This window comes from Propithecus coquereli, unplaced genomic scaffold, assembly GCF_000956105.1.
Source record: "Propithecus coquereli isolate 6110/MARCELLA unplaced genomic scaffold, Pcoq_1.0 Scaffold72, whole genome shotgun sequence".
In the NCBI taxonomy this organism is placed as follows: Eukaryota; Metazoa; Chordata; class Mammalia; order Primates; family Indriidae; genus Propithecus; species Propithecus coquereli.
The window spans coordinates 4,105,646-4,122,290 of NW_012153285.1; the positions used below are offsets into that span (position 1 = coordinate 4,105,646).

The 16,645-nt window shown below is 33.5% G+C and overlaps 1 protein-coding gene across 1 annotated transcript in view; it reads left to right on the forward strand.

Moving 5' to 3' along the window:
* The window catches only part of MON2 (MON2 homolog (S. cerevisiae)), a 108,785-nt gene that overhangs the window by 31,274 nt on the left and 60,866 nt on the right, over window positions 1-16,645 (forward strand). Inside the window, exons 8-13 of the mRNA XM_012661546.1 lie at window positions 4,825-5,019; window positions 8,111-8,235; window positions 8,661-8,797; window positions 9,540-9,693; window positions 13,891-14,123; window positions 16,220-16,301. Of these exons, the coding sequence (XP_012517000.1) occupies window positions 4,825-5,019; window positions 8,111-8,235; window positions 8,661-8,797; window positions 9,540-9,693; window positions 13,891-14,123; window positions 16,220-16,301 (926 nt within the window). The remainder of the gene's footprint in view (window positions 1-4,824; window positions 5,020-8,110; window positions 8,236-8,660; window positions 8,798-9,539; window positions 9,694-13,890; window positions 14,124-16,219; window positions 16,302-16,645) is intronic.

Below are 16,645 nucleotides of genomic sequence, written 5' to 3' on the forward strand. Positions count from 1 at the left end.
TTATGTATAGCTTGTTTTTACTTGTATATATATAGTGTTTTTAGATAACTTAAATGAAAAAAAAACTAAGGTCTAAAATTGATTTCAGTGACTTCCTCAGGATTCTTTAGATATTAGCAGTTCTTGAACTATAATTTAGGTCTTTTAACTACTCATCTAGCTTCTTCCCTACGTTGCTGCCTCCCTAGGTAATCCATTTTATCCTACACAAATGAGTGAAAAAGTATATATTCACTCATTCACAAAAGTATAAGATCTTTTAGCCCAGGATTTGGAAATGAAATTATTTTTATATGGTCCATAATTTGTGCTATATATTGGGCAATTGTTAAATGCTTTTGGTGATAATGAACAATATTTACTAATGATTCCCTTTCTTATAGTATAATATGAATAAGCAGTATTTAGATATAACTGTCCAACAGTCTTGTATAAAATGACAGTCATAATAGCTACCACTTTTGACTGCCTTCTACAAGCTATGTGCCAGATTCCTTACATATTATATTCTTTGTAATATTCCCAAATGCCTGAGAAGTACCAGTTATTCCTATTTTACACATGAAGAAACTATGACTTACAGAGGCTTAAATATTTTGTTCAAGGTTTCATGGGTTGTAAGTGGTGGAGTTGGGGTTTGAATTCATGTTGATCCAAATTCCAAATCAGTCTCCCTTTTTTGCCTCTTTTTCCTTCACACCCCACATACCAACCCTCACCTTCAAGATCTACCCAGGGTCCAGTCACTTTTTACCACTCTACCACAGTTATCCTAGTCTAAGCCATCATCACCTTATACCTGAATTATTGTGTTAGCTTCCTAACTAGTCTTCATGCATATACATTTGCCCCATCCCGGTGTAGTTACTTGTCACACCACATCTAGAGTAGTCTTTTAACACAAGTCATATCTTTTCACTCCTTTGTGAAAGTGCTTCAGTTGATATCCTCTTTACCCGAATAAAGATGAAGTCCTTATTATGGTCTGTGGAACATTCCATGACTTAGTCCCCAGTATTCCTTGATTTTATCTCTTTCCACTCTTCCCTTTGGCCTCACCCTTTAGGTACACTGTCTTTCTTGTTTCTTAAATACCCCAGGCAGACTCCTGCCTCAGGGTTTTTGTATTAATACTTACTAGTTCCTGGGCCTGGAGTAGTTTGCTCTCATATCATGTGCTGTCTTACTTCTTTGAGGTCTTTGCTTAATGGCCAACTTATCAGACAAATCTTCCCCAACCACTTTGTGCAAAATGGCAACCTTTTTTCATGCCAGTACCCTTACCTTTCTTACCCCTCTTTATTGATTGATTGATTTTTTTTTTTTTAAACCATCAAATCCTGGAGATTCTACCTCTTTTTTCCTTTCTTCCTTCCTTTCTCTCCCTCCCTCCCTTCTTTTCTTCCTTTCTTCTTTTCTTTCTTCCCCCCTCCCCTCCTCTTCTTTTCTTTTTTCTTTTCGTTCTTTTTCTTCATTTTTAAATTTTTTTGCACAGGTGACATCTCACTATGTTGCCCAGCCTGGTTTCAAACTCCTGGCCTCAAGCAGTCCTCTCGCTTCAGCCTCCCAAATTACTGGGATTACAGGTGTGAGCCACCATGCTCAGCCACCCCTATAGCACTCATCACCTCCTGACACACACACACACACACATACACACACACGTATCTCTAATTTTAATTTCTCTCTTCTTCAAGAAGATAAGCTCTATGAGGCAGGGACTTAGTTCACTATTGTGTAGGTACCTTTAGTAATAGTATAGTGCCTAGCAGATAACAGGTGTTCGATTTGAATGAATGAATGAATTGGTTAATGAATTTGAATTAAAAATTTCTATATTTGGATTGTGTTTTCTGACTTTGTAGGAAAAGATTTGAAAAAGTTTTTCCGAATTTATTATAATCACAAAATTCCTAGTTTACTTTATTCTTCCTGCTATAATGTAATGGGGGGCAAGGAAGAATTATTCAGTGTAGGATCCTAGAATTTAGTCCTGTAAAATTTTCTTCCAGAGATAAATATTTTTTTAACACATTCAACCAAAATTTACCAGTCACTCAGAATATGCCGGTCTATGTGTTTCATGCCAAGTATACAGAAGTCTGTAAAATCCTTGCCTTTATGGCACTTACAAGTGGGAGAAAGATACTAACTGAATTGATCAGACATGTTGAGTGCTGTGAAAGAGAAGTTAAAATGTGCTATGGAACTGAATAACATGGGTACCAAATCTGGTGGAGTGTTGGTGATAAATCAGGGATATGCTTTATCTTATACATGAAGGGTAAAGAGTAGTTAGGAGATATAGGTAGAATAGGAAAAGAATACTCTACACACAGGGAATTCCAAGAGCAGTGACTCTGAGAAACGATCAGTGCCTGGCACGTACTAAGCAGTCAGCAAGTAATTGCTGAATAAACCAATGATACGTCATAGTGATGAAAAAGGCAGTCCCAGGGGTTACGTTTTTGATAAGTTAACTATGAAAGCTTCTTTTTAATTTTTATTATTAAAAATGTTAACAATTTAACCCACAGGAAAAAAAAATAAAGATTGTATTTTGTACTCTTATTTGAACCCCCGGGTTCCTTTTGTTAATAAAATGATTACATTAATGCAAGAAAAAAAAAAAGAAAGAAAGGCAGTCCCAAAGGTGACTTGTAGGTTTCTGGCTTGAGCAGTGAACCATTTGCTAAGATGGAATACTTAGATAGAATTTTTATTACAAAGGATAGATTATTCAGTTTCATAATACTCATTTTGAGGTATCTGTGAGACATACAAAATGTTAGTGGGACTTATACATCTTGTGGTTTTGGGCTGAAGTTATAAATTTAAATGTTCCTAGCATTTTTTTTTTTTTTTTTTTTTTTTTTTTTGAGACAGAGTCTTACTCTCTTGCCTGAGCTAGAGTGTTGTGGCATCAGCCTAGCTCACAGCAACCTCAAACTCCTGGGCTCCAGCAATGCTCCTGCCTGAACCTCCCAGGTAGCTGGGACTACAGGCACATGCCACCGTGCCCGGCTAATTTTTTTCTATTTTTAGTTGTTTGGCTAATTTCTTTCTATTTATAGTAGAGACGGGGTCTCACTCTTGCTCACGCTGGTCTCAAACTCCTAAGCTCAAGCAGTCCTCCCACCTCGGCCTCCCAGAATGCTAGGATTACAGGCGTGAGCCACTGTGCCCAGCCCTGGCGTATGGTTTTTAATTAAAGATATGGGAGTGAATGAAATCACCTATGGTGAGAGCATAGCGTAGAAAGCAAGGGCCTGGTCTTCTGGAGCTCTGAGGAACTTCAGCATTAGAATGGTTGAGCATGAGAGGATGATCATACACAAGAGACTGAGAACCCAAGGCCAGAAAGGCAGGAACAAAGTGAGAGTGTGTGATATAATAACAGACAAAAGCAAAGAAAGTTTCAAGATGAACCAAGTAATCATTTATGTCAAGTCAAAGGGATCTGTCAAAACGAATACTAGGGCAAAGTTTGCTTTGGCCACAGAGATCGTGATGACTATAATGAGAATTGGAGTTGGGGTGGTGGGGGTGGAAGAAACCCAACTGTAGTGGAATTGAGTAGTGAGGGAGAAACAGTAAATAGATAAAACTTTTCAGAGTTGTTTATATATTTATGTATTAACCAATATATAAAATAATTATTTTTTTAAAGTGTGAAAATGGATTTAACTATACTTTTCACTTTGGCAGTCAAAGAAATTAACTGTAGATGTGAGAGTAGAATTTCAAATCACTTAACTCTTTAAGATCTCATTTTGGGGGGAAGAATTAAAAAGTACATTAAAACACATAGAAAAGTATGGAAGGGTATACATCTGGGAAGTTAACAGTAACTAACCAGCTTATCTTCAGTTAAGATGAGGCAAGACTTTTATTTTTATCTTTTATTTATCTGTATTTTCTGATTTTTTCTTGAATGAATCTGATTTGATTAAAGATACTTTTAAAAATTTTTGTGATTCTGAGTTGCTAAACTGCTCTGTGCCTTAGTTTCCTTTTCTGTAATATTAAAGGATTAGATTGGATGATTTTTATGATTTTTTGTTTATAGCTTCAATGAAATTTGGATGATTAAAACAACAAAATATATATTTGAGCTTAGTCATTAAATACAGAGTAGGCATAAAATGAGGCTACTCTTGGCTTATGTAGGCAGGTTAAAGAAGGCTTTTGCATAATATGCCATGACCATAAGTAAAATTTAAGAATTCTTTGTAAGATTCCCTAGACTTGTAAACTAATCATATTTGTTTGTCATTGCATATTTTATCTGCTCACTGTGTTCTGTTCAAGCAATTCAAGTAGAACAAAATTTTAAGTTAATTATTAAGTTTTCTCTGGATGAATGGAATTGTTCTTTGCAAAATAAAATCAGTGAATTATATTACTTATACTTCATTAATCAAGTGTTCTCAGCTGCCTGTTTTAAATTCTTTATTTGCTTGAATTTGTGTAATCTGTTTTCATTCTTCTGTTCCTTACGTTTTTAATTATCATTGTCCAACTTAAAGTTCCTAGTAATAGGCACCAATTACTGTATTCTAAAATCATTAAATGTTCCTTTTAAATTTATATCCTTTTAAAAACTTCTTGCAATATTGGTTATTTTGGTCTAAGATCCTCTGAGCACAACGCAAATTTCAAAATTGTGTGTAAACTGTAAAATAAATATATAAACTTCTAATAACTCTAAGTTATTGATTCTCATTATTAATAAGTTTTATTTTTTTAGTAAGACTGTGTTTTAGAAGTATTAAGTACAAACTAAGTTAATTCTTTTTTCCTTTTCCTTTTCTCCACAAATAGCACCAGGAATTTAGTTTCCTCCTCAAAGAAAGGGTATGTCCTCTTGTGATAAAGCTCTTTTCTCCAAATATAAAATTCAGACAAGGTTCCAGCACTTCATCTTCTCCAGCACCAGTTGAAAAACCATATTTTCCTATCTGCATGCGCTTGCTGAGAGTAGTATCTGTTCTGATTAAGCAGTTTTACAGTCTTTTGGTAAGTGCTAATGTCTACACGTTTGTGTCTGTACTTGCATGTTGTACTCTTTTTAGAAAGTGATCTATTGTAGCGTGTTTAGTTTTTTCAATTCAGTTCAGAATTTTTTTGATTACCTACCTACTTTTACCTTTAGATACGCTAAAGGTTCATTCCATCCTTTCTTTACTCTTGCTTATGTTTATAGAGTATTTATAATGTAATGTCAAGGAGAGTTATTGCCTGTTATCTGAAGCAGCATAGGAATTATGGTTTAGGAATTTAGTTTCTTAGCTAATTGTCCATATCTCACTTGAATGATAATTAAAATTATAGCATCTTCCGTTTATCCTGCTTTCATTTATACTGTTTCATATATCTTAACAAATTAAAGCAAAGACATTAATTTGGTGAAATCTAGGATTAGAAATCAATTCTTTTGACTTCCAGGCCAATGTTGTATCTATTTTGATACAACGTTTATGAATGTGGAATAGGTTGTGATATACCCGATTATAATTCTAATGTAATGGTTTACTCTTAAACATTCAAATAATATTTCTCAGAGAAAATAGTACATCATATTTCTTTTAATTTTGTGCTAAGTCAGATCCAGCATTGTATAATTTTTTAGCATTTATAACCTTATTTTTTATTAACCAGAATAGACAACATAATAACAGTATAGGACTTCAATACTCCACTTTCAATAATGGGTAGAACAACCAGACATAAGATCAATAAGGAAACAGAGGACTTGAACAACACCAATTGGACCTAACAGACATATACAGAACACTCCACTCAGCATCAGCAGAATACACATTCTTTTAAAGTGCACATGAAACATTCTTCAGGATAGACCACATGTTAGGCCACAAAACAAGTCTTAACAAATTTAAGAAGATTAAAATCATCCCAATTATGTTTTCTGACCACAGTGGAATGAAACCAGAAATCAGTAGCAGAAGGAAAATTGGAAGAGTCATAAGATGTGGAAATTAAACAACACACTCATAACCAGTGGGTCAAAGAAGAAATCACAAGGGAAATTGGAAGGAGATATCTTGAGACAAATGAAAACAAAAACACAACATACCAAAACATGCTGTAGGAAAAGCAGTATTAAGAGGGAAGTTTATGGTGATAAATACCTGCATTAAAAAAGAAGAAAAAAGGTCTGAAATCAACAACATAACTTTACACCTCAAGGAACTAGAAAAAGATGAACGAACTAAACCCAAAGGTGGCAGAAGGAAGGAAATAATAAAGATTACAGTATAAATAAATGAAATAGAGAATAGAAAAACAATAAAGTCAATAAAACTAAGAGTTGATTTTTTGAAATGATTAACAAAATTCACAAACCTTAACCTAGGCTAAAAAGAGAGAAGGATTAGATTGAATGATTTTTATGATTCTTTCTTTGTTTATAGCTTCAATGAAATTTGGATGATTAAGTAAACAAAATATATTTGAGCTTAATTATTAAATACCAACTAGGCCATAAAGTGGAACTACTCTTGGCTTATGTAGGCAGGCAACAACTGTTGCCACAGAACTAAATAAAAAGGGTGATAAAAGACTACTGGGAAGAATTATATACCAACAAATTAGATAACCTGGAAGAAATGAATAAATTCCTAGAAAGATACAACTTACCACGACTGAATCACAATAAAAAATTTTAACGGATCTATAACTAGTAAGAGAGTGAATCAATAATCAAAAACCTTCCAACAAAGAAAAGCCCAGGACCAGATGTCTTCACTGGAGAATTCTACAAAACATTGAAAGAAGAATTAATATCAATCCTTCTCAAACTGCAAAGAATTGAAGAGGAGAGAACACTTCCAAACTCATTTTATGAGGTCAGCATTACCCTGATACCAAAGGCAGACAAAGGTACTACAAGAAAACTACAGATCAATATCCCTGATGAATATTAATGCAAAAAGTTTCAAGAAAATACAAGGTAAGTGAATTCAACAACACATTAAAGGGATTATATACCATGATCAAGTGGGATAGATCCCTGGACCAAAAGGATGTTTCAACACACGAAAATCAATCAATATAATACACCACGTTAACAAAATGAGGGACAAAAACCACATGATCATCTCAGCAGTTGCAGAAAAAGCAATTGACAGAATTCATCACCATTTCATGGTGAAAACTTCAACAAACTAGGAATAGAAGTAAACTACCTCAGCCTAATAAATGCTATCTATATGAAAAGTCAATAATATCATACTCACTGGTGAAAACCTGAAAGCTTTCCCTCTAAGATCAGGAACAAGGCAAGATTGCCCACTTTTGTCACTTTTATTCAACGTACTACTGGAAATCCTATCCACAGCAATTAGACATGAAAAAGAAATAAAAGGCATCCAAATTGGAAAGGAAGAAGTAAAATTATCTCTGTTTGCAGATGTTATGTGTAAGAAACTCTAAAGATTCCACACCAGAAAAACATACAGAATCTCAAGGGACCCCAAATTGCCAAAACCGTCTTGAGAAAAAAGAACAAAGTTGGAGGCCTCACATTTCCTGATTTTAAAATATATTATAAAACTTCCGTAATCAAAACAGTGCAGTATTGGCATAAAGACATTCATAAAGACCTGTGGAACAGAATAGAGAGCTCAGAAATAAACCCTGACATATATGGTAAAATGATCTTTGAGAAAGAGTGCCAAGACCACTTGTTGGGGAAAGGGCAGTCTCTTCAACAGTTGTACTGTTAACTTTTTCTTATATAACTACTTTTCACTTCTCTATTTCTCCACTCTCCATTAAGAATTTTATTTCAAATCTAGGGCTGGTGCAGTGGCTTATGCCTATAATCCCAGCATTTTGTGAAGTTGAGGTAGGAGAATTGCTTGAGGCCAGGAGTTAAAGGCTGCAGTGAGCTATGATCACTCTATTGTACTCCAGCCTCATTGACAGAGTGAGACCTTGTCTCCAAAAAAAAAAAAAAAAAAATTATTTCCAGTCTAAAAGACTTTATTGTTTTATCCACAGCACTAAGTTAAGAACAAGAATGTGATTTATAATTCTTCTTTTTGATTAAAAGAAATATTATAGAAAAATCATACATACTTTTTAGGTAACTGAATGTGAGATATTTCTGTCACTTCTGGTGAAATTTCTGGATGCAGATAAACCACAGTGGCTACGAGCTGTTGCAGTGGAATCAATACACAGACTCTGTGTGCAGCCTCAGCTATTAAGGTAAAACCTCAGTGATATTTTGTTAAATGGATAGGTTAATGCTTACTAACCAATAGTAGATTAATAAATTAGTAGGAAGGATTTAAGTATTTTCAAATATTAGTGATTTCTAAACAAAGAAAATAGAGTATTGTATATATATGGAAGGGCAGGAATGTAGGTGTGGAAAAGAACTGCGAGGTGGGCAAAATGTGTGGTTAGTGATTGACATCAATCTGCATTTACTGAGTTAATATAGCCAAGGTAATGTTTTTAGAACCTTGACCTCAATCTGAACCTTTTTCCTAAATTGGTAAAATTAGGTGTAATGAAGAGTTTTTGAGTATAGCATTGAAATTATAGCAGTATCACCTATTATAAAAAATGTTAAAAATCTTTGATACATTCAAATGTTTTTCCAAGAAACATTTTAAATTATTTTACAGGTCATTTTGTCAGTCCTATGATATGAAACAGCATTCTACCAAGGTTTTTCGTGATATTGTGAACGCACTGGGGTCTTTTATCCAGTCCTTGTTTCTTGTCCCTCCTACTGGAAATCCTGCTACAACCAACCAACCTGGTAAAGGGATATTTATATTTTGTTTTTTATATTCTGCCATAATTTATAATATCCACTATTCTGAGAGAACATTTTATAGAAATCCTGTGACTAGAGAAATTTGGATTACCTAAATATATTGGTAGTAAAGATTTACACTTAAAGAATAATTTGATCTCACTGAAGCAACTGTGTTTACTTCTTTCCAGAGTAGGTTCTCCTCTTTGATATATTAATACCTTCAGTTCCTTTAATCACATAAGAACAAAAGTTTAGATGCTAATATTCATTTTAGAAGAATCTTCATTTGATGCCTCTCTTGAAAGAATATAGACAGTTACTACCTTGAGAGGTCTGTTAGTCTCTCTTTTAACAAAAGGGGTTAACATGGTTTAAGTTTGTTTGGTAATCAGTATATAGCTGTTGTTTCCCTCTACCTTTTTCTCTTCTACTTTGTATTACCTGATTGATGGTTTTTTAATTCTTTATTCTCACCTCTGATAAAAAGTGGTCTAACAAGAGGTATACTAATAAATTTGTCAGTATTTTTACTTTAGTAGCTTTTATGTAAAAAAGGAAATGGCATTTTGGGGAAATAGGGAGACTCTCTAACAGACAAAATAGTATTGATAAATTTATTTGTACAATACCCATTCTGATAGTACAGAAAATTTTTTTAAAGATTGGCAAGGTGTTTGAATATTATTAACTTATAATCAAGTAATAAATTGGTATCTTTGTTTTTCTCCCCCTTCCCTGATAGGGAACAATAATTCAGGTAGCTCAGTCTCAGCACCAGCTAACTCAGGAATGGTGGGGATTGGTGGAGGTGTTACTTTGCTACCAGCATTTGAATATCGAGGAACTTGGATACCTATTCTAACTATAACAGTTCAAGGCAGTGCTAAAGCAACCTAGTAAGTAGTAGTGGCATTGTTTTATAAGGAATGATATTGTTGGGGATGATATTTAATCCTAAGGTGCTTCTCTCTGCATTACATTTTAAATTTTGGATACAGTGTTTCTAATGCACTTTAGAGCTCATTTTCTTTTGTCATATTTTGAAAATTTTACCTAGTACTGGATTTTATTTGTTTTATGCTATTTATAGATTGTTAACAACATAATAAAACAAAATTTATTCAGCTCTTCTATACAACTTTTTGGTTTAAGTATATGGCTTGGTTTCATACCCCTTCGATTTAGGTCTTCTAATATTAAGTGAGTTACCTTCAGTAAATTAATATTTTTTTTTAACACCTCATTTCTCTTATCTCTATATGTAAGAAAAGTTATCTTAAGTGTTTAGCTAATGACATTGTTAGGGTTTAGCACACAAAAATTTTAGTTTATAATTAATTGTTTAATGGATTCCGTGTCTGCTATTTTTTCATTGTCATTAGCCATTTCAGTTTAACAAATACATATTCAGCAAATACTACTTATTTTTCTTAAGTCTAGTAAAATGCAGTGCTTAGAGAAATAAAGCAATCAATGCTACATGGGTTTAACATTGCTACGGTTACTATGATACAATTACAGATATATTTTGAGTAATTGGTATGCATAATTAAAACACTATTCTGATGACAGTAAATCAAGACTTAAAATATAAAACAGACTTGGGAGGCTGAGGCGAGAGGATCACTTAAGCCCAGGAGCTCGAGTCCAGCCTGGGCAACATACATAGCAAGACCCTATCTCAAAAAAAAATAAATGTGAAACAGAATCTCTGACTTGTTTAGATCATAAATTTCTATGGTATGTCAGTCTTCATCGTATCATCATGGTGATATATTAGCAGGCAGCTTTATTTTGCCTAAAATTGTGAAAATATAGAGTTATAGAGGACTGAAATATTTTAACTAAAATTCATTATTGTTCTTAGTCATTTACAAGATACTGACATTACCTAGTCTCACATAGGCTTTGCCTTGGTACAAAAGGTAATGACTTGAGTGTACTAATGAATCAAGTTGTACAGGAATCAGGTTTCCAGCACTATAGGAGACGTTATTATCTAGTTCCACTTTTCCACCTCATTTTACAACCTGAAAAAAACCCAACACAGCAAAATTCCTGCTTTCATGAAGCTTAGATTTTATTAATAGTGACTGATGTAGTCAATAAATAAAGGCACAAAAAAAAACCTGTATAACCTTGGGTAGTGGTTAATTCTTTGAAGAAAAAGCAAGTTAAAGGGGATAATGAGTGACCAAGGTGAAGATGGGAACAGAAAGGGCCTCTCTGAGGAGATAATACTGAGCAAACACATAATTAAAGGGAGAGAGTGAAGATGTGTGCTTGAGGAAGGAAAATAAAAATAAAATTAAACCATGAAAGGGCAAATACTTGGCCAGGTTGTAGCAATGCTACTTTTATTAATATAAGTCTAAAGCCGAGGCGGGCGGATTGTTTGAGCTCAGGAGTTCGAAACCAGCCTGAGCAAGAGCGAGACCCTGTCTCTACTAAAAATAGAAAGAAATTAATTGGACAGCTAAAAATATATAAAAATTAGCCGGGCATGGTGGCGCATGCCTGTAGTCCCAGCTACTTGGGAGGCTGAGGCAGAAGGATCGCTTGAGCCCAGAAGTCTGAGGTTGCTGTGAGCTAGGATGACGCCACAGCACTCACTCTAGCCAGGACAACAGAGTGAGACTCTGTCTCAAAAAAATAAACAAATAAATAGAAATATAAGTCTAAAAACAAATTGTTTATTGATAAGTTAAATCCTCGTCACTTAAGAGACTTGGATTTTAACTGGCGTTGCTACTAAATACTATCATTTTGAGTATAGCACTTTATATCACTTGATCTTAATATTCTCACCTTTAAGATAAGGTTAGGACTAAATCTTTAAAGAAATGTATAAATAGAATTTTTTAGTTCTATACACTAAAATTACTTCTGACATCATAAATACCCAGAAAATATTGTATGTTCTTTTGTACATGGGTTAGTATGTTCACATTGGAGCTTACCTGTTGAATTGGCGTCTTTTAGTCATTCATTGTGAGGTTCAATATAAAATGATTTTCATTTCTTTGAAGGTATACATACAGTCTTATGTTCTTTTTTTTGACTTCTTAAGTATGTAAGAACTTGAAAACTTCAGTGCTATATAGATAGAAGTAGTTTTGACATAAGTATTGTTGGTGTTGTATTCTTTCATATTTATTATACTATAGATCCCTTCAAAGTTGGGCTGACAGTTTTTACAATTTGACCATAAGTTTAAAATGTTTAAATAGGTGAGTTACATTTTATCTAAAAGTGGAATTTATGCAGTAATTCTAATAAAATACTAGTGAAGCAATGAGGTAACAAAGTATGTGTTTTGTTTTAGGTTCATGGTATAAAATATAAATTACCTTTTTTTCTTAACTATTCAAGTGCTTAAAGTTTGTACCATAGAATTTGGGAATTAGAGTCTCTGATGTTTCAGATTATTTTATCTGTTTTAGATACATTATTTTCCCACTAGATCACATGTTTGAGAACAGGAATTTAACAGGTGTTTTAAGCACTGATTTATTTAGTATGTGGCTCTCTAACACTAATTTGCCTGGTAAAGATTAAACCCATAAACTTTATCATTCCTTTTGAGCTTAAATTTCTTGATCAATAATATAAATATATTTCTGATAATTACATACATTTTAAAATGCTCAGTGTTGACACCTATTAGTAGTTAAATGGGTAGGCTTTAAAGTCAGACTTAAGAACTACTTATTAATAATTATATCACCTTAGTCCTCAGTTTCATTTTCTGTGTCTCTTATAGTTTTTGTAAAGACTTATATAATATATGTAAAAAAAAATAAAATAAAAATAGAGTCCCAGGAGTGAGAGTATTTCTCAATAAATGATCACTATGTATATATATGTATTCTTATTGTGTATTTTGAATTTTGCATTTTTGAAATAAATTACTTTATCCAATCTAATTATGATTCAAAGACTTTTAGAATTTGAGGTAGGAAATTACTTTTATTAGCTTTTTTATAGTAATCTTTAGTAATTTCAATTTTGTTTTGAGATAATTCACATATCATAAAATTCACCCCTTTATAGTCTACAAGTCATAGTTTCAGTATATTCAAAAGTTGTGTGACCATTACCATTACCTAATTCCAGAATATTTTCATCCCTCCAAGAAGATACTCTGTACCTATTAGCAGTCATTCCCTAATCCCCCTTCTCCCAGCCCCTAGCAACTACTAATTTACTTTCTGTCTTTATTGATTTTCCTATTCTGGATATTTCATATAAATGGAATCGTACAATAAATGTCCTTTTGTGTCAGTCTTTTTTGACTCAGAATAATTTTTTTTATTGATACCTAATATATTTTTAGGGTACATGTGATATTTTTGATACATTCATGTAATGTGTAGTGATCAAATCAGGGCAATTGGGTTATCCATCACCTCAAACATTTATCTTTTCTTTATGCTGGGAACATCTGAATTCTTCTAGCTATTTTGAAATATACAATAGATTATTGTTAACTGTAGTCACCCTGCTGAACTATCGGACACTGTAATAGATCTTATTCCTTCTGTCTAACTGTAGAAACTGCTCTGCAATTTAAACTTGAAACACTCATGCTCTAAGTATTATTCTCACCTTGTTGGTAGATTGTATCTGAGAGGATAGGTGAGCTGGGTATCTTACAGATAAATGGTAAATGTTTCCCCAGTGTGAAAGCACTTCCTCTTTTTAGGATTGATTTGATTTTATAGCACCTTATTTTAAAAGCATCTAAGTCAATTTGAGAAGTTTTATAATCTAAGTCTTACTATATTTTGTATGTATGTCTTTGTTTTTCTAATATCAACAATTAATGAAAATATCAACACAACTTGGGGCAGAAGCAAGAAGTAAATTATTAAAATAGTTATGGTAGTGGTCAGGCCTTAATTTTTCTAATTAGTTTTTATTAATAGAATACCATGAAGAGATCCCTTCTCCAAAAGAAACAAACTAGGTAATATCCCTTTATTTTTTGCTATTCTGTTCATCTTAATTTCTATAGCCTATAAATTATGGAAATAGTTATATTTTCATTATTGTTGTTGCTCATTAGTATTCCAATTTTTTCCTAATTTCAGCCTAGAAATGTTGGACAAAGTTGAGCCCCCAACTATACCAGAAGGTTATGCCATGTCTGTGGCATTCCATTGTTTGCTAGACCTTGTTCGTGGAATCACTAGTATGATCGAAGGAGAGTTAGGAGAGATTGAAACAGAATGTCAAACTACCACTGAAGAAGCTTCTTCACCAACACAGTCATCAGAACAGCAAGATTTACAGTCAACATCAGACCAAATGGATAAGGAAATAGGTATAATATTATGATTCTGTATTTTTAATTTTTATTTTGAAAAAATTTGAGATTTACAGAGAATTTGCAAAAATAAGAGTTCCCGTATGTCCTTTACCCTGATTTCTCAATTGTTAACGCTTTACCACTTTTACCTACTGTACTATTCTCTCTATTTATATGTATATGACTATACTTTTTTCTGACTTATTTGAGAATAAGTTGTAGATACGGTACCATTTAAAATTTTAATGTGTATTTTCTCAAAATAAGGACAGTTCCTATATACCACAGTACAATCACCATCAGAAATTTAATCTCAATCCAATATTATCACCTAATTCCAGATCTCATTCAAATTTTGCCAGTTGCCTCAGTGATGTCCTTTATGATCCAGGATCATGTGTTAAATTTAGTTACCATGTCTCTATACTTTCCTTCAATCTGGAACAGTTCCTTAGTTTTTCCTTGTTTTATATGACGTTGACGTTTTTGAAGAGTACAGGCTAGTCAATTTAAGTTCATCTTATCTTCCTTCAAAATTAAATTCAATTTATTTATTTTTGGCAGGACTAGCGCAGAAATGTTTCTGTGTTGTATTTATTGTATCAGTATATTAGGAAGCATACAATATCAATTTGTCTCATTCACTTTTATCATTTGGTTAATATAATGTCAGCCTAGTTTCTTCAGTGTAAAGCTAATTATTAACTTTTTATGGAGAAATACTTCCAGACATGTGCTACAAAAGAATGATTTTCCTTCTCCATTTTTTTTATTTTTTAAAATTTATTCATTTATTTATCTACATTGCCAGGTTAAAAAATTTATTCATTTATATTCATTTAGATTTATGGGTTCCTATTTTATTCAAAGGATTACAATCTTTAACTATCATTATTTAGTTTGATGCTCACATCATCCCTGACATGGCCAGGTGGGACCCATTTGAAGCTGGCCCCTGTGTCCTTTTGACATTGTTTAAATACTTCCTTACTATTTGATAGAACAAGATGTTCCAAGCCGATCTTGAATGTTTCTTGTCCAGCCCAGGTGTAATTCATTTTTCCAAGGAGCCCTGGTTCCTTTTAACGGAGAATAGTATTAAAACTACCACATGAGTACTAGGTATGCTTCTTGCTACTTGGATAGGAAATATACACACACACGCACACACACAATCACATGTCTCTACATTTTTAAAATATCTCTTTCTGTATTTATATTGAGCACTGTGACATCACACCAATTTCTCCAATTCCAGCTCATTACCACAAGGTTTATTTTAACTTTCTGTATTAGTAATTCCCTTCTCCAACACTGACTGAGGAACCTGATCCCATTTTGCTAAGTGTATTTACTTATTTGCTTTATTTCCAATGTGTGTAACTAATCTCCTGGCTGAGCTAGCCAGGGGTGTTACACTGCACCCCACCCCACCCTCACTCCCACCTGGTCACACAGGTTGAAAGTTTGGCCTGATAAAAGGAAAGGAAATAGGAACTGATACATATTTTTCAAAAAAAGATATCAGTTAATTTGTGTACAGAAAGGTCTTACCATGGATATTTTAAAACAATGTAGTTTTAAAACTTTTTTTTTTTTTGAGACAGAGTCTCACTTTGTTGCCCTGGCTAGAGTGAGTGCCGTGGCGTCAGCCTAGCTCACAGCAACCTCAGACTTCTGGGCTCAAGCGATCCTTCTGCCTCAGCCTCCCAAGTAGCTGGGACTACAGGCATGCGCCACCATGCCCGGCTAATTTTTCTACATATTTTTAGCTGTCCAATTAATTTCTTTCTATTTTTGGTAGAGACGGGGTCTCGCTCTTGCTCAGGCTGGTCTCGAACTCCTGAGCTCAAACAATCCATCCGCCTCGGCCTCCCAGAGTGCTAGGATTACAGGCGTGAGCCACCGCGCCCGGCCTAAAACTTCTTAAAGCCTGAAACTACAGTGTGGCTTCTAAGTTTTTGTTTTTTCAGATATATTCTGAATATTGAGCTTAGTATGTAAAAAATGAGTTGCTGATGGAGTATTTGACATACTGTCAAATGGCCGAGATTTTAGAATTTGCCATATTGATAAATATTTGACATCTGTGTATGTTTTTTTCTATTAAGTTAGCAGAGCTGTTTGGGAAGAAATGGTGAATGCCTGCTGGTGTGGTCTTCTTGCTGCACTCTCACTCCTTCTTGATGCCAGGTATTAAGTCTTTGTAAGTTTTATATTGTATTGTGTCAGTTAAAAAAAAACCAGACATTAAAATGGTTTACTTAAATTTGTTCCAAGAATTGTTTCCTCACCTTAGTTTTTATATGTGTGAAATATTATTCTTTTTCTGCCATCTCCCTCCCTCATCCTGTCCTTGTCCTGCCCCCTTGGCAGAATTGTTGTCATGGTATTTTAATGGAAAATATAGTCCTAAAATTATAGAATGCCTTTTTCATTTCAAGACTTAATATTACTTTTGCAGTGATGATGATATATTCAATTTCTTTGTTGTTTTTCTTTAGTATTGAAGAATTTACTGATTTTAAAATGTTTCA